Source organism: Eucalyptus grandis, chromosome 5 (genome assembly GCF_016545825.1).
Source record: "Eucalyptus grandis isolate ANBG69807.140 chromosome 5, ASM1654582v1, whole genome shotgun sequence".
NCBI lineage: Eukaryota > Viridiplantae > Streptophyta > Magnoliopsida > Myrtales > Myrtaceae > Eucalyptus > Eucalyptus grandis.
The window spans coordinates 25,080,531-25,099,780 of record NC_052616.1 but is presented as its reverse complement, the minus strand read 5'-3'; the positions used below and the strand labels follow the sequence as shown (position 1 = coordinate 25,099,780).

The following is a 19,250-nucleotide window of genomic DNA, read 5'->3' as shown; positions in this document are numbered from 1 at the left end:
GTAGGAGAGTTCTAGATCCCGGCGCAATTACCGTCTTACCTATCTTTGGGAACATTCTAGAAATTCTAGTGGGAACCATGGGAGATCTTCCTCGATCATGCACGGTCTCTTGGTTATGGAAATTTCGTGACTGTGACACATGACTATGGCCAATCTCCTTTCGGCAGAGGACTAGTTTTCATTCATTTTTAACTCGTCCTCCATCGGAGGCTATTCTTTTTCTTTTTCAATGATGTAAGGGCATGCATGTTTGTATTTTTTTTCATGGACAGATTTTTTTTTTTTTTCTTTTTTATTCATGGGAATAAAAAGAACAGAAACGCGTTTATTTGCGTTTTGTTCAAAACCTATATTTTTGTTCCTAATAAAATTAGAACAGAAATAAGAAACAAAATACAGTTGTTTTTTGTTCCAAAACACTTTTGAAAAACATATTTTCTCTCTCATCTCTTTTCTTCTTTTTTTTTTTTTCTTTTTCTTTGGCCGGTTGCGGCCTCGCTATGGCCTACACCGGTCAAAAGAAGAAAAAAAAAGGAAAAATAAAATAAAAATATCAAAAAATTAAAAGAAATAAAAAAGAATATAAATTTACCAAACGTGTTTTTATTTATTTTTTTATTCCCGAACAAGTTTACTGACTGGAACAATTTTTGAACAGAAATATAAACAAACGCGCTGTAAAAGTCCCAGCTGCTTTGGCGGTAGCAGACTCCAATCCATGCTCAAGAGCTTATTCAATCGACCCAGTTGCATTGTATCGTCGGAACTGCCCCCGCTAAGCTTGGTTGTATAGCTTTCAGATGCCGGTTTCTCGAGCAATGAACTGCTGTAATGTCGATACTTTCGGTATGCATCTCGCCTGTACCTGGCGGCCCCTGGGCGTTCTTGCCACTTTGCTGTCCCGCTACTTGTAGCAGCCACCGATGGCCACAGCTGGGGTCCATCTGTTTTAAGTGTTCTACGAACATCTGAGTGAAGCAAGTCCGGCATGGCATGGATCTGCTGCTCGCATAATAGGAAAACTGTTCAGGATCAGGCTCATATATCGGTGTTTGCATCTAAAGAGGATAGAATCCATAAGACAAGGTGTAATGCGAGTACCGAAATATTGCTGCGAATCGAGGCGACAGAATGCATATATAGCGATTACTTCCATCGACACTGCTCAATCAATGTTGATAAATCATCCGTGTCGTAATTGTTCATGTATTAGAAAAAAGGCACTCTGCTTCTGGAGATTGAGCTTGTAATCATGCAAGATGCAACACCCTCTTGCTCCCTTTTTGAGCAGACTCCTGGTGTGTTGGTGTCGGTAGTCTGGTTAGATCCCATTAAATTCGACGATCCATAATCACTTTAGCTATTGATCAAGCACAACGAAGTAAAAGAATTACAAATCCGAAGCATCATCTCTTACATGCTAATCTTCAGAAATCTCGAATTGCAGATGCAGAGCAATTTCGTCTTCAAATTTGATATAGATTTCTTACTTGAAGAAGTGGTACCGCCAGCGGATGGAGGCTTACATATATTTGAATGCAGTGAAAGAGCGATAGTTTACAAGCTGTAAGTGTCATCGGTGATACGAAAATCATTGTTCACCAGTTGCTCTGATTTAGTTTTGTACATTATGAGATCCGCACCATGCCGGTGCCAAGAACTATAGCGGTGAAATCGAAGGCCAAGATGTTTGTGACATCGCTTGATCGAATCCAGTAAAGACATCGCAATTCGTAAGGCATGCTTGCAAGCATTTGAGATCAGAGCCATTGGACTTGGCAGGTTAGGCTTGCCATTTAGGAAATCAAATCGAACTTGCGTGCAATGCTCAGTACACATCAACCATCATCCCTCTGATGATCAGGAACACCTGATCGTATCGGCTTTACCTTCAGTTTCGGCATACTTCACTGATCAGAATCCATGTTTTAGTTACCAACACGGATTTTTTTTGGATTATATTACTTTTGTCTGCTCAGAGATGGATCGAAATGGTCAGAAAAAAATAAAATTTAAAAGCAAAACATGGATTCTGATCTGTCGAAAATAACTATACCTGTACATAACATTTGCAAAACAGACAGATGCAAATCAATGCACAACTGTACATAATCCAATTCAAATCCCTTTGTTGGCTAGCATGAACAAGTGGAGACCTCAAAAAAAGACCAAAACATCTTAAATCACTACCAAAACATCCTATGAACATCTGAATTTATCTTTGTCAGCTCAACAAATTGAGGAGAGAAGCCAAATTTTTCGCTTCTTTGCCCAGAAAAAAAAGAACAGTTGCCCTTCAATAGGTTGGTTTATTCCATATTGGTTCGTGTGCGTCCTCACGATCTTCTAATCTTGTTATTGTATTTTAAGGATGATGAGGACGATGAAGAAGAGATCCCTGACCGGCTCATCTCTGCCTTGTCTTTAGAGAAGGCCTTCTGGACGTCGTCCTTGAGTTCCATGAACCTTCTCGTCTTTATCCTCTGTTCATCAGGTGTGCCCTTCTCGAGGTAGCACAGGTCGGGCAGATCATCCTCCATAAACTTATCGAGCACCTCCGAGCAATTAGGAAAGTAGCGCCGACCCATTTCCACTGCCAACCATGACAATGGGTTCTCATCAGTGAATTACACAATTGAACTGAACTGACCTTATCCGCATGAAACTTTGACGACGGAAATCAACAAAGAAACTTTGTTTGCATAATATCAACATGTAATCGACCGACTTCCGAAACAAATGAGTTCGAATTTACAATCGGATAGATTGTGTTCCAAGTCAGTTTGTTCAGCATTAGAAAGCATGCTCATCACAAAGACTGTGGGATCTAAAGCAAGAATGTTTCCCAGCGATGCAAGAGATATTAGTTAGACTGCTCAATCAGCTTGAAATTGAAGTTACGATAGGAAATGACATGCATTCACTTTGGCCCCGTAAGCCACCGAAATGCCCAACTGGCATTACCCACCATGTGCGCCACGCACTCTATATATATATATATTTAGAGAGAGAGAGAGAGAGAGAGAGAGAGAGAGCACAAGGAGGAGGAAAAGGACAACAGCATGGAGCACTTTTAGGAAGCATGTAGAGAGCACTCTCCTGTTTTCATCATGAAGTCACGAAGCCTCTTATGACTCTTTTTACCCCATTTCAACATCACAGCATGAAGTAGCATTTTGCAGCTATTATTAGCTGGATCTTTATTTCTCTTTTCACCTTTATAGTAAGAAATGCAATTTCTTTTCACAAAAGCCATTGGCCCAGCATTGGATTTTATAAACTAAATCATTTGAAGCAAGAAAAAATTAACTAAACAAGCCAAGTTATGCTCTTCCCCTTTTTCGAACAAAGAAACTACTAGTCATAGACTCAACATCATTCCAAGATGAAAGAGGAAGAACTTTACTTAATCAATAAACCTGATCAGCAAAATAGTCCATTTCAAGTTACCTGTTCTTTGGAGGGCTTCCATTCGAGATCGCAGTCTTTTGTTTTGATCTATGGGGGTCTCATTCAAATCAACCTCCCTCAGATTTCCACTAGAACCTTTTCTTGCAGAAAGACCAGCAAACTCAGCTGTCATCTCAGCATGAGCAATATCCATAGCTAATTTAGCCTCAGTTGGGAAGAACAGTCTTGCAAATGCAACTGCAGTTGGTGATATCAACAGCGTATTAAGGTCTTAATTAACTTAGCAATGAGGGAGATAAATTCTGCAGAAATGATTGATATCCATGAAATGCAGAAGCATAAATACAAATTGATAAATAAATAAATAAATAAAAGTGTTTTCCGGGAAACAATTTGATATCAAAATGTACTGAGAATATTGGAATTTTTCTTAAAAAACAACAAAAAGAAAAGTACACACCATGATTCTCAGAATCCCTCTAAGTAAAACCATCATGAAATGCAGAAGCATACATTGATTAAAAAAGAAGAAGTGTTTTCCAGGAAACAATTTAATATCAAAATGTTCTGAGAATATTGGAAGCTTTCTTAAAAACAACAAAAAGAAAAGTACACACCAGGATTCTCAGAATCCCTCTAGGTAAAACCATCATGAATTAGATGCCTCATCAAAGAGTCATCGAGGTCCTAGAAGCATAAATATACATTGATTAAAAAAAAAGGTGTTTTTAAGAAAGAAAACAATGTGAAATCATAATGTACTGAGAATATTTGGAAGCTTTCTTAAGAAACAACAAAAGAAAACTACACACCATGATTTTCAGAATGCCCCTAGGGAAAACCATGATGATTTAGATGCCTTATCAAAGAGTTATCAAGGTTTAAAAGCAAAATGGACCTATACAACCAACCTTAAGGAAATCCTCCACTAGAACCACTAGATTAGGTGCCTCTATGTCCATCAATTCATTGACTAATACAGAAATCACTTCTATCCCCACAACTCTCTCCATATTATAGAACAGTGGGATGCCACTGGATCTAGGCTTGCACTAGCATGTTGCTCTCTTCCAATCTTCCAAATGTCTATCTCACTTAAAGGTTTCAAAAGGACAAGGAAAGCAAAGAAATGTTAAGACATGCGACTTATCGTGGGCTAAATTCACAGAATCAACATATACCAAACATTTTGCAAATTACTTCAACACAATCGAGATTATTTGTTATCCTTCCAGAATGGGGAACTTTCCAACAACTCAAACCATCATTTATTTTAATTTCTTTTTAAACTCCATGAAGCGTAGGGTGTCCTCACTTAACACCTGACATCTCCGCCAGAACTATTCATTGCACTGCACGCACAGGGACATAAAGCACTCAACCTTTGGCGTCCATCTTGTAAATTTTCACTAAGAAGCTTGGAACATCTTAATGATATTCAGGCAGCATGCTGTAACATTCAGCGCAACACCATAATCTACAAGAAGCCAAATATAAGCCGAAAAATTCAGTACCTCTGTTTTCCAGATACAACAGCTTCATGTGTAGATCATCAGATACAATAGGATACGAAACAGAAGCATCTCCTGCCAATGGATTCCTCCACAATTCCCTCTCCAGTACATCTATGCATAGCCTGTCCTTGTTTGCTTCCTGGCACTGCTCTGTTTTAGCATTATAATCCTTAGGCCTTGTCAACCTTCGGCAGATGCTGACAGCATTCTGTCCATCAGGTGTCAATTCCGATGCACAAGCACCTTTTGACAACAATGAGACTATTATCTTAGTCTCCTTCCTCATTGCAGCAACATGGAGCACAGTGTATCCCCTTGGGTTCCGAAGGTTGACGTTAGCCAAGCCCAAACCAAGCAACTCAGAGACAACCTTGGGGTCACAGTAAGCTGCAGCATAATGTAAGCCATAGGCTTCATCTAAGTTGATATTGGACTCGCTCAAGAGAAGCGTAACAAGTTCAATATCATCGGAGTCTAAGGCTTTGTGAATTCTCTTAATTCTCTTCTCACGTAAGGGGTCTGGAATTTCCAAATTAGTTTCATCTTTAGGTTGAAACTTGAGACGTAGCAATTTAATCTCTTCTGCAACCTTAGGGGGAAGCTCTTTCTCAAGAGCAATGTTGTCAAGATCAGATCGAGCCACTCTATCAACACATTGCATCTCAAGTTGATTCAATTCACAGTGGAAAGCGACGGTGAGGATGGGGATGATGTCTTCCGATCGAGCCTTCCCAACAAAGTTGACAAGATGTCGCTGCAGTTGCACGACATACCAATTTAAAAATTATCTACAGCACAATGCAAATCATCTGAATAAGGAATTTTTGTTTGTTTTGATTGATAAAAAAACAAAGGTCAAATGCGCAGGTTTCCAGCTTATAACAGATCACAAAGAGACAATGAAGATGATACAAACAATCCTAGATTACGCCTACACTTTCCTTCTTATTCCACCACTTGGCCTTGCAAAAACCAAATTAAGGCATCTGCTAGTTAATATATCCGTCACAAATTTCAGCAAAGTCTGGTCACCCTCATGGCTCCAAACATTCTTGAAGTAGTCATTCTCAAAGAAACTTCCGGAAGGAAGATTCTCATAAGATGCAAAGACCATGTAGAGGAGTTTTATGTGACAATGCTATCTTGACATTCCATAAATCTTTCACCATATAAATGGGGCCATAAAGGAGCAACCACTTATGGAAGACTGAATTTTGAGTGTTTTAATTAACATATGCTGGATGGACAAATCTATTTTCACAGGTACGGCACTTTGCTCAGCATAGAGAGGGAGGGACTGACCTGGAGAAGGGAAACCAGCTCCCGGATCTGAAAGATATACGAGGCATACATCAACTCCACCGCAAAATTGATAGCTGGGCTACATGCATCATGGCTACACATATCATCAACGCAGGTAGAAACCTCCAGTGGAGAACGCTTCAGCTTTCCCGTGTATGCATAGCTCAAGAAAATCAGAAAGGCTTCATATCCGACCTTGCCATAAGGCAAAAGATCGTCCATGTTATACTTTGGTTTACCCTCCTTCTCAGAGGATCCCTTCTCTCGCTTGAAAAGGTTATTGAAGAAGTCACTCCTGGCAGCCAAAATGCATCGATGAACACCAACCGAGATGTTCTCAACAACAATATCGGCATCGCTATAATCAGGAGTGGAATCAGAAAGAAGCCTCTCCAAACTAGAGCTGAGTTTCCCAAGACTGATGGCATCAGGGCTATGCCCTGTCTCAGAGCCATAAGGACCTACTGCGTTGTTGCTGACGGAGTTATTGGACAAATGGGAAGATGAAGTGAAGCTCAAAGATGACGATGGCTCCATCGAAAAAGCCATAAATCTAATTAGGGAAGGCTAGGTTACTCAAGGACCTGTAGTGCACTGAACTTCAACCTTGAAACCCAGACGTAGGGAAGACACTTCCTAGCGATGACTGGAGCTAAAACTCAATTTAGCTAGCAGTGCTCATAAGTGCAGGACAATCTGGAAAAACACAAACCTCATGTATTCTCAAAAGCACTACGCATATAAGAGGTAACGGGCAGGCCAGATTCGGTGATATCTATTCATCTGCAAACACGATACCTCAAGAAATCCGTTCTAAAACTTCTGAATGGGCATCAGAGAAACCCCACATAGAGATGAAAAATATACATGGGTTTAGGGAGAGACAGACTCAAGAGATCGATAGCTACAAAACCTGAAGCACAAAGATACAGATTAAGCGCCCATGCACATATAGGTGATATAACCAAGGGACTATGACACCGGAAATCAGCACACTACGTAATCAGAAGAACGACCCTGAATCTAATATAACCCGCTTGGGGTATGAAACATCAAGAGAACGGAACCGGGACGGGTTCCGGACACTCTAACACAAAATCTCAGAGAACGTCCACCAAAATCACAAAATGCCCAGCAAACATCATCCCCAGAAGAAGCACCAGGAACACCTCTCTCGCTCAATTCCAAACAGATCTCACCGAGCCAACCCGAGATCAAGCAACCCAGTTGCAAGAACGAGCCGCAGAGCCCCGGGGCGGAATCAAGAACCAGCTCCAAGATTGATGGGTCGAGGGCGACGGCAAAAAGCAGCAAGAATCAAGGAAGCCGCGACGTACGAAACCCGGGGGGGGTGGGCGGCGGTTCAACGGGGGCGAGCAGTGACCGAACCCAGAAAGGATAAGGAAAGAAGGGGAACACGAAAACGGACGAAGACCGGACGAAACTTCAGTTTTCGCTTTCACACACATCCACACACGCACAGAGTAATAGAGAGAGAGAGAGAGAGGGGAGAGAGAGAGAGGCAAAGGGAAGAGGGGGGACGTGGGTAGGAAACGAAGGGGAAAAGGGAAAGGCGAAAAAGAAAGATTTCGCTGTTCCTGTGGGGCTTCGGTTGACTGGGTGTGTGAATGAAGAAAGGAGAGGAAATTGGGGGAGGGGAGGGGAGGAGGTGGGGGGAGGTGAAGTCGTGTGGGTGACGAAGGGGATGGCGTCACCCGCGGTTGCTGGCTCCTGCTTACGTTCTCAGCTGCGTATCTCTCTCTCTCTCCCTCTCTCTCCCACTCCGCGTGGGCCTGCAACCCCATTTTCTTATTATTCCCCTCAAGTTGCATCACAGTAGAGAGAGAGAGAGAGAGATTTCTTTCTTTCTCCAAATTGCGTCACGGTGGAGAGAGAGAGAGAGAGAGAGAGGGAGAGGAGGGGTTTCTACGCATTCGCATTTCTTCAGGACGCCACTCAACCATGGAGGTTTTGCATTGAATATTATTTGGGAATAGGACAGGATCCATGGCCGACGTGAAATTAGGAGAGGCGAGAGAGAGAGAGAGGAGATTTCTTTTTCCCTTTTCTTTCTTTAAGATTGATGATGTTGCTTGCGTAAGCGTGATATGATTCGCTTTGGTCGGGATTTTACTTAGACTATGATATGTGACATAATGATTTCATAGTCTCTTGAAACGAAGCAAAAGTTATTTGCCTAATAGAACTGGCGTAACTGGTACGGATTACGTGAGGTTAGACTTTCTTATCATTGCGAGCAATCTTATCCAATGTCGTCGCTAGCATGATTGATGTAGGCGAGGGGGTTCCGTATCCATGTCCAAATTATTGTTGGATTCCAGTCATGTGTTCATCGAATAATTAATGAGGAAAAGTCAATAGTTCCCTCCCTTCTCTCTCCTCAGCCTGTCCACCGTCGCCTCGTCTAATGAAGCCACCACTAGTGCTCGATGCCCATCCCCACGGTCGCTCATCAACATCTACCTGACGAGCGCGACGGAGTGGTCTGTGATATGTCCGAAGATGATGGCGGTGCGCGTCAACGTTCTTGGCATAGTAGGGATGGGATAACACCTGAGTACAGTATCCCCTCATTCTATTCTCCGCTCAACTCGCTGAAGTTTCACAAAGCTAATTTGTCAACCAAACCAGCTAACAATTTTGAGATCGGAGACAAATTTGCTATCTTCAACGATAGATATAGAGACGGACATGAGAAGTTACTAGATATATTACTTATGTTTGGATCAAGTATGTCTTAAAACTGTTTCGTCTAAATTTTGGGATGTAAAATTCGAAAATATTCCTAAGGACAAAGGAAGAAAAACTCTCTCCAATTGAGGGAGACAAGGCATGCGGGCACTAGCATGTCAAAATAAGGGACGCATTTAGGCTAGGTATTGAGTTATTGGACTAACGTTAGAAGCCCCATAAAAAACTTACTTCTTGCTAGTTAGACATGTGATTTGCATGATGTCTAGAACCAACACATCTAACTAGTACCCTTTAGGGTCTAGTATGTACCTAAAATGAGCCATTAGGCACAAGGCTGGCTGAGGTTGGAGCGATTTTTGCATCATGTTATATAAATAGAAATTTGCAATTTCATATAAAAGATGATGATGATGACGACGATGACGATGACGGAAATTGTTCAAAAAATTATAAATTTATTGCACTTTTATTAATCAAATCCTAAGTTTTTCAATTTTACTCTAAATATTTTTATATTTTGTCAATTGAGTTCATTTAATCAATTTTGGCCGGAAATTGTTAATATAGACATTAGCCCTTCTTATATGGTACAGCCGGCCTTGATTTGAATAATTTTTAATAATTTTTTAAAATTTTTTTCTAATTTTTTAATTCTATTTTTCTTTTTTTTTTTTAACCCTAGGCATGAAAATATATATAAAAAAAAATAGAATATTAGTAAAAATTGTCTACCTCAGTATTGGTCATACCCATAGGATAACTAGAATTCACGTTAGTGATTTCTGATTAAAATTAATCAAATAGACTCAATTGGTAAAATATGACAATGCTGATAACTCAATTATAAAATTGAAAGATCTATGAATGAATTGATAAAAGTGCAACGGGTGTAGGGTTCTTTGGACAATTTTCCCATAATAACAACAAAGGGATTGTCCTTAAAGCCTTTTTCTTTTTTCAAATTTCTGTCTATTTTCATCAACTCAAGGGAAAAGAAATAAGCACAAGATCCGCCCTAAGTGAGACTCTACGATGTCATCTCTCGTATTTTCGCTCATCCGAGAAGAAAAGCTTGGTTGGGAACTAAGGGACCTTTTCGAAAGAGAAGATAAACTCAACGTCAGTACATATATACTAGCTTTCGTCAAGTAAAGAAATAAAGTAGCTATTCACGTCTGGAGTGAGTTGAGGGTAGTTTGCAAACTTATTACTATCTAAGACGGTTTTATCCTCCTAAAAAACTCCCAAGAAAAAGATAATGGACCCCTTGTCGGCCGTTAGATCCAAGCATTTTGCTATCGATCGTCGGATCGTGGGTGCCGGTAGTTGTCCTTGTCGACATGACGTGCTTTTTGTATAGCTCACGGCAGCATATGACTTAGCATTTCTTTTCATATTCAGCAGCATAAAGCGAGGGCCATTCTCTTTTTCTCGAGACATGACATCATGTGCCCGGTAACCCCTCCAGCTCCCTCGAGGCTACCTCAAATTACAAATTATCTCCATGAAAATATGATTAAAAAAAACATGTCAAATCACATCAACTTTGATGTTATTTTGACCATGTTAAATATAGAATTCAATTACTTGCTCAAAAAAAAAAAGGATTCAATTGATTAATTGATATAATTTTCTCATGTCATCTCTCAAGATATCATATGTCTTATCTCCACTAGAAATAGTGTAATTTGAGCAAATAAATAATTATATATAGGTAGCGGTAACCTTACATGATTGGAATAACACGTATTTAGTGTATGAAAGATGGTAAGAAAGAAGATAATAATAAAATCTTATTATGATAAAACCAAAGCGAGTTTTGAAAGCGGCAAAGCTTTCAAGTTCGCTGGAGCTTATTGTATGTGAAGTTTTATTGATTTTCCTTCCATAAAACCATTTTCTCAAGTAAGATTGGTTTTATGAAACAAAAGTTTTCCATAATTGACAAGCATTAAAAGGAGCAAAATGGGCAGTGGCAACAGCTGTGATTAGAGTGGTTGCACCCACCGACGGAGGTGGCCTCGTTATAGTGATATTGATATCGATTACGATATGCTGGGATTTCATGAATTAGAGTGGGCGATACTTCAAAGCTCCTTCCTAGTTCTCATGGGTCCTGAACATTTTCCAACGAAGGGTACCTCTTAAGGAGACCATAATGGTTCATTCCTTGGAGGAGGGCCATTATGACATTTCACCTTTAGTTACGAGAAAAATGATTCTTTCCTTGGAGGGTTAGTAATCGCCGACTGTTCTACGTGATATAGCGCATTATTCATGATTCTCGATAAGAATTTATCGAAATGATTATAATGGAATTTCACACAAAGATTAAAAACTTAATTAACAAAACCAAAAAGTTAATGAATATATAATTAATGGAACGATTTCCCATGCGATCGTAACAGGAGCCGATATGATAATTTATCTCGAGTCAATATCACACGGTGACCTACCGGCAATCGTCATGGCACAATAAAATAGGTAGTCGCAAGAATATGAATTGCGGTATGACCTGCCACGTACTGCATCCATATGTTTATCTTTCTGTGTATTTTATTATCAGATTGAAAAGACAGAAATAAAAATAAAAATGAAACAAAGGAGGACTCAAAACCGGTTCGAGCCGGTGACCTCTTCCCCACATCTTTTGCTTTGGGATTGGTTCAATGAAAATCAACGGCCTCAATCAAACGTGGGGTCCACCGCTTTAGAGAGAGAGAGAGAGAGAGAGAGAGAGAGGGATGGTGGGGGTGACGGTGGAGTGGGGTATGTCATGACGCGTTTGCTGGGATTCCAAAATTGCATTTGTGCTTACAATAAAGCTGTGATTGCAATGGTTTTTGTTGATGGTGATGGGTCTTTCAGTATATGCACATAAAGACCAGATCCAAAGCACAATCTTAATTCCAAAATTACATCAATACGACCAAATTATTATTAGGATTAATCGTGAAAACACAATTCGATATTTGAACTTGCATATCAAATGCCTTCGTAACTTTTGAAACTTGTAACTCACATCTCGATTATGCTGCATCATATGAACTTGCACCTTTTCATCTCGATAAGCATTTTACCTCTCTAAACTAGTTTCGTCTCGAAGATAGCAAGTGAAATCTAACCTCCACTTCCCTCTTCTCCACCGTCTCTCTCCTACCCCCATAATTGGCTGCTGCCATCCCCTCCATCCAAACCTTAGGTCCAAGGCCGGTGATGCCCGACTTGGAATCGAGATATTAATCCTAAAGAAAGTCATTAATCCTGTTTCCACTCCCATATTTCAAGAAAATTATATTGAGAGAGAGAGAGAGAGAGAGAGAGAGAGAGAGAGAGAGAGAGAGAGAGAGAGAGAGAGAGAGAGAGAGAGTAATTTGATTGGAAAAAAATATGAATTTAAATTTAGAAAAATAGTAACTATGTTGGGCCCACACCAAAAAACGCAACGTTTAGATTAAAGCCTTATGAATGATGTATTAATAACTTGAACTGTATGCCGTCAACAAGCAAATTGACGGATTTGTGATCAAATAGAGAAAATTTATCTTTCAACCTTGAAAAATTATTTTTTCTAATAAAGACAGTTTTTTACTACTACTTTACATTTGAAGTTGGTAAACAATTATCAAACATTTTCTACTATCATTATGGTTTAACAACGACAATAAGTTAATTCATTTATCGAAAAATTTCAAACAAGAGCTTAAAATGAGGCATTTTCCTCAAAAAAATAGTTCATAATGGATATTTTCTCAAATAAAACCTTATAGGGTGCGTTTGATAATATTTTTGTTCCTAAGAACAATTAAGAACAATTTCTTTTCAGAAATAGTTATATTACATTTCTATGCCTTAGAATAGTTTCGAAATAAAATAATATGTTCTGTAACTACACAAAATTTTCATTTGCGGAACAGAAAAAAATATAAATGCATTTGGTACTATTCACAAATCTTTTGTGACGTGGAATTTCTTCTACTTTTTAAATAATTTTTTTGAGATTTTTTTGCTTTTTTTTTTCCTCCCTTCTTCTTCCTTTAGCCGATCGCCGTGGCATGCCGCCATGAGCGATGGTGGCAATGACAGGCGACTGGTTGTGGTGGACGGGGTTGACAACCTTTGATTGGCGACAGTGGGTGGTGAGGCTCTAGCAACCAATTAGAAGAGGAAGAAGAAAAGAACAAAAAGAAAAAAAAGAAGACTTATTTTTAGAAATTATTTTTGGGAACAAGAAACTACTTTTTTTTTTTTTTTTTAATTTCTTGCTTATGTTCCAAATCTATTTCTTAACCACTTTTCTATTTCGGAAAATAGAAAAATTAATTGATGTTACTAAATGGATTTCTATTTCTTTTCTATTCCGGGAAATAAAAAATTAAATAATAAAAAAGCAGAAGCGTTGCATCCATAATGGCCAAGTCTCAAATATGGCTCCGTTAGCATTTTTCAAATGAGCATTTTTGTTGAAGGCATTTTTTAATTCTCTTTTTCATTCCTCCTATTAGAATATAATACGCAGAAATGACATGATTTTGCAATTTACGTCAACGCGAAATGGCTAGAGAAATAAACGAGAAATAATAAGGACACCGGAAATTTATGTGGTTTGTCCAAGTATTGGTACCTACGTCTACGGGGAGAGCCAGCGGCAAATAATCTATTATAATCAGAGAATCGTAGTTCACAATCACTCACACGCTCGAGTGCTTCCCACACCTAGATTTAACCAAAAACCCAAAGTATTTATAAATAAGCAACTCACTTTGATATAAACTCGTGGTACAAAATTACTGCTCGTTCAAGCTCAAAATAGAAACGCTCTACGTACGCTGAAAAAGAACTCCAGCGTCTTTTCTTTTCTTTACGTATGTATGGCTTTGCTTCTCTTCAAAGGCTTCGAGCGGCTTCTCTTTCTCTCGTACGAGTGCAGCAGCTTCTCACGGCTTGTATGTATGGTAGTCCCAAAAAAGAAAAAAAAAACTACGCCTTTTTGTTTATATGTGTGTGCCCAAGGTCAAAAGTTTGACCTTGGGCCCCACCACTTTGGATTATTCACGTGCTATACATCTTTCCTTTTACCTTTTTTTTTCTTCTCTACGTGTAGGGGGGGCTTTGGCAGCTTCACTCCAAAGGGGAAAATTCCTTTTTTAATTATTTCCTTCTTTGTGTAGCTTTAACGAGTCCAAAAATAAGGGCTTATTCTACTTGAGAAATCTTTATTAATAAAATTCGGTTTAATAAATCGTTATCCGAATTCAAACTCGGGACATTAATTTAATAATTTTCCACCTTGGCTCAATGTTTGAAGCAAAGTTATTGCGTTCATCATCTATGCTGCTCTCTTAACGCCCCGCCGGGTGCTCACTCTCCACAGACGCCAATAGAGCTCAAGCATAGGTTGAGCTTTGCTAAAGGAACATACTTAGTCATCATGTCTATCGGGTTATCTGCTGTAGCAATCTTTTTGACAATAATATTACCCTTAGCTAAGACATCTTGGATGAAATGGTACCTAATATTGATATGCTTCGTTCGCTTGTGATAGACTGAATTATACGCCATATATCGCACATTGGTTATCACAGTGTATATCAACACTTTTCTGTTTTAATCCAAAGTCTGAGAGCAAATTTTGTAACCATATCGCCTCCTTCGCTACAAAGGTTAGTGCCATGTACTTTGCCTCAATCGAAGATAAGGCAATGTGATCTTATAAGGACGCTTTCCAACTAACTGCACCACCCGATAGCGTAAACACGTACCCTACTAAAGACCTGCAATTATCTAAGTCACCGGCGTGATCTGAATCCACAAAACCAGTGGTCTCATTGCCATTGCTATCCCTCTGGTACACTATATCCACGTCTGTTGTCCCTTTCAAATATTTGAGGATCCACTTCACAACTTCCCAATGAGCTTTACCATGACGTTTTATATAACAACTAACCATGCTCACAGCTTGTGAAATATCAGGCTTAGTGCACATCATAGCATACATAATACTATCCACGTCACTAGTATAAAGAACACGGGACATATGCTCCCCCTCCTCCTTAGTCTTCGGTGATAATTTATCTAAAAGTTTAAAGTGCTTCGCTAAAGGTGTACTTACAGATTTTGCTGATTACATATTAAAACATGCCACGATCTTTTCAGTATTTTTCTTTTTAGATAGACGTAAAACTCTTGCAATCCTGTCACGCAAAATCTCCATACCCAATATTTTCTTTGTAGTACCTAAATCTTTAATCTCAAATTCAGCATTTAATTGCCTCTTCAGCACATCAATATTAGACATATTCTTAGTTGCTATCAGCATATCATCAACATATAAAAGTAGATAAATCAAAGAACCATTCTCTAATCTCCTAAAGTAAACACAACTATCCATCTGACCTTTTGTGTAGTCTTGATTAGTCATGAAAGTATGAAAACATTTATACCACTGCCTAGGAGACTATTTTAGCCAATACAAAGATTTCTTCAATAAGCAAACATGATCTTCCTTACCCAGAATAGCAAATCCCTTTGGTTGCCTTATGTAAATCTACTCCTCTAACTCACCATGAAGAAACACAGTTTTCACATCTAGTTATTCTAACTCAAGATCTTACGAAGCAACTAAGGCAAGTAAAACACGAATAGACGTATGTCTTACCATAGGAGAGAACACTTCATTATAGTCAATGCCCTCACACTGTGTATACCCTTCACCACAAATCTCGCCTTATACCTTACTGCCTCGACACCGGGAATGCCCTATTTCCGTTTGAAGACCCATTTACTTCTGATAATCTTTTGGCTCTTAGGTACTTTGACCAGCTTCCATGTCTGATTACGATAGAGTGATTCCATCTCTTCAATCATGGCTCCTAGCCACTGCGATGACTCCTAACTAGCCATCGCCTTAGAGTAAGATGAAGGCTCATCTGTCTTCACCACATCATTACAGTCAATGCATAAGCAATATCTATATAACCATAACGTACCGGTGATTTAATTTGTCTTCTCTATCTATCTGTGGCAATAGTGTGCTGCGATTTTGCTAGTTGTTCACTATCACCGACTTCAGGAATTGCGGCCTCATGTACAGTCTCAACTTCTGTTACCTTCGAGGTTTCCGGAGTCTTCACCTGAAGCTCCACCTCACTAATGACACCATGATCTGTCTTCTCTGCTGGTTGTGTCTCAGAACCTCTTTGTTGAAGCATTGCAGCCTTTCACTCCATGTGTATAATCCAAAAATATGCACTTCTTCGCCATCGGCTCAAGCTTACCATCACTCGCATGAGCATACGCAGGATGTCTAAATATACGTAATCCGGAGTAATCAACAGGTTTCCCTGACTATACTTTCTCAGGAGTCTTCCACTCGATAGTAGATGATGGAGATCGATTAATAAGATAACATGCCATGTTCACTACTTCGGCCCAAAATTTCTTGTCAAGTCCTGCATGCGAAAGCATGCTTCAAGCTCACTCAAAAGCAAAGTTCTGTTCTTCCGTTCTGTCATGCCATTCTACTGTAGTGTCCTAGGTACTGTGCAGTGTCTTACAATACATTTTTTCTTGCAGAATTTAGTAAAATCTTTACTACAAAACTCCATGCCATTATTGGTTCTCAGGCACTTGATTTGTTTATCTAATTGCTTCTCAATCAATACTTTAAATTTCTTGAACCGATCGAACACATCATATTTGTGCTTTAGAAAGTATACGCATATCTTCTTCGAATAATCATCGATAAATGTCAGCATATATCAGGCACCTCCTTTCGAAGGAACCGAAGATGAGCCCTAGACGTTTGAATGAATATATTCAACTAGTCGTTTGGTCGAATGAATAGCTGTAGTAAACTTAACTCGGTGCTACTTCCCAAAAATGCAGTGCTCACATAAGTCTAGCTTCCCTATCTTTTGACCTTTCAACAACCCCCTTTCACTCAGCATCGTCATACCTAGCTCGCTCATATGCCCTAAACGCATATGCGATAATTGAGTCAAGTTAGAGTCTGACTCACCTGATGAAACTGCAACGGTTTCAATCACAGTATTTCCCAGTAGATGATAAAAGTATTTACTTTCTTCCCCTTTATCACTATCATGGCACCTCTCGAGATCTTCAGTACTCCACCTTCAGCGATGTACTTACACTAAATGTTATTGAGTGTTTCCAGAGAAATAAGGTTCTTCTTGAGCTTCGATACATGTCTCACATTTGTCAATGTGCGCACCACTCAATCGTGCATCCGAATCCAAATTGTTCATATCCCCACAGCTTTACAGACTGTATTATTTCCCAAAAGAACTCTACCACCATCTGCAGTCTGGTAAGTAGTAAATCAGTTCTTATGAGGTGTCATATGATAAGAACACCCCAAATCTAGCACTCATTCGTCTCTTGACGAAGTAGTAGTCACACATAAAACAGTTTATGCACCACTAGTGCTCCTCTCGGCAACTTTTGCCACACTGCTTGTGGCATTCTGCCTATTAGCTTTATTCCTTCGCTTTGGACAATCTTTCCTAATGTACCCCTCCTCGTGACACTCAAGGCATTTCACGCGTCCTTTGGACTTTTTATGGCATGATTTCGATCTACTTTTACCTCTGTTGCTACTAAGCCCTCGATGTTGTTCTCTACCCCGAATTGTCAGTGCTTGCATTACTCCTTGCGCTAGACCGTCATCTCGCAACTTTCTCTGCCACTCTTTAGAGAATAAAGTAGACTTTACCTCTTCTGAGGTAATAGTAATACGCCCCTGTAATAATGAATCAGTAAAGTGCTCCTATGACTCTGGTAAAAAGGCTAACAACATCATGCCCTGTTCTTCATCATCAAGTATCTTAGTGACGTTTTTCAGATCCATCATGAGTTTATTAAATTCATCTAGGTGGATTCTGATAGACATACCTTCAATATATCTAAATTGAAACATCTTCTTAAACATGTACAAGCAATTGTTCAAACTTTTCTTCACATAGAGTGCTTGAAGTTTTACCCATAATGCCGCGACATCTTTCTCCTCAGCAACCTCTATTAAGACTTTATCCAACAAATTTAACAAGATTATACTCTTTGCCTTTTCCATTAGCTCTATCCTCTTAGAGGCTTCCATTATAATAGGCAACTCATCTTCACCATTCAATGCCTTGGCCAAACCTTAAGTTGTCAATAAAGCCCGTATCTTGATACTCCATAACACAAAATTATTGTTCCCATTAAATTTCTCAATTTTCAAATTTCCTCTAAGATATAATTGCAATAACATAATTTCCAAATAATAATCAGACAAGCAAAAGCTCCAAATCACAATGAAGAAACCCGATCCCAACCAAGCTCGATACCAATTGTTGGAATATAATACACGAAAACGACAGGATCTTGCAATTTACATCAATGGGAAATCGCCAGAGAAATAAACGAGAAATAATAAAGACACCGGAAATTTACGTGGTTCGGTCCGAGTATTGGTACCTACGTCCACGGGGAGAGCTAACAACAAATAATCAACTATAATCGGAGAATTAGAGTTTAAAATCATTTACACGCTTAAGTATTTCCTACACCTAGATTTAATCCCAAACCCAAAGTGTTTATAAATAAACAACTCACTTGGATTTAAATTCACGGCACAAAATTACCGCGCGTTTAAGCTCAAAACAGAAACGCTTTACGTACACCGAAAAACAAGAACTCCAGCGTCTTTTCTTTTCTTTACGTACGTATGGCTTCGCTTCTCTTCAAAGGCTTCGAGTGGCTTCTCTTTCTCTCGTACGGGTGCAGTAGCTTCTCGCGGCTCGTACATACAACAGTCCCAAAAAAGAAAAAAAGCATATGCCTTTTTGTTTATATGTGTGTGCCCAAGGTCAAAAGTTTGACCTTGAGCCCCACTACTTTGGATTCTTCATGTGCAAGACATCTTTCCTTTTACCCTTTTTGTCTTCTCTACGTGCAAGGGGGCTTTGGCAGCTTCACTCCAAAGGGGAAAATTCCATTTTTAATTATTTCCTCCTTTGTGCAACTTTAACGAGTCCAAGAAAATAAGGGCTTCTTCTAATTGGGAAATCTTCATCAATAAAATTCAGTTTAATAAATCGTTATCCAAATTCAAACTTGAGACATTAATTTAACACCTCCCCCCCATCATTTTCCTTTTTTTTTTTCCCCTGTTCCTCTCATTCTTGTTCGTTTCTTTTTCCCTATTCCAATGCTTGATCTCGCTCAACATCATGCAGCTGCTCGTGAGCTTATATAACAACATGACCTATTATTACTCCTCCATCAAGCGTTGGCTCGATGATGTCA

The 19,250-nt window shown here is 39.3% G+C and overlaps 1 protein-coding gene across 1 annotated transcript; it reads right to left on the bottom strand.

Moving 5' to 3' along the window:
* Window positions 1–2,011: 2,011 nt before the first annotated feature.
* On the bottom strand, window positions 2,012–7,772 carry LOC104444621 (BTB/POZ domain and ankyrin repeat-containing protein NPR1). The gene is made up of 4 exons (XM_010058338.3): window positions 6,228–7,772; window positions 4,926–5,679; window positions 3,451–3,648; window positions 2,012–2,593 (listed from the first exon to the last, which is right to left on the bottom strand). The coding sequence occupies exons 1-4, from the start codon at window positions 6,774–6,776 to the stop codon at window positions 2,337–2,339; spliced, it is 1,758 nt and encodes a 585-aa protein (XP_010056640.1). The 5' UTR covers window positions 6,777–7,772; the 3' UTR covers window positions 2,012–2,336.
* Window positions 7,773–19,250: the final 11,478 nt, after the last annotated feature.

Excerpts from the sequence above, each read along its gene's own strand:
- LOC104444621 (XM_010058338.3), bottom strand. The coding sequence starts at position 6,776 with ATGGCTTTTTCGATGGAGCCATCGTCATCTTTGAGCTTCACTTCATCT. Across the intron at positions 5,680-6,227 it reads AGCTGGTTTCCCTTCTCCAG|CGACATCTTGTCAACTTTGT; the intron begins GTCAGTCCCTCC and ends GTGCAACTGCAG. Across the intron at positions 2,594-3,450 it reads GGAAGCCCTCCAAAGAACAG|TGGAAATGGGTCGGCGCTAC; the intron begins GTAACTTGAAAT and ends CATGGTTGGCAG.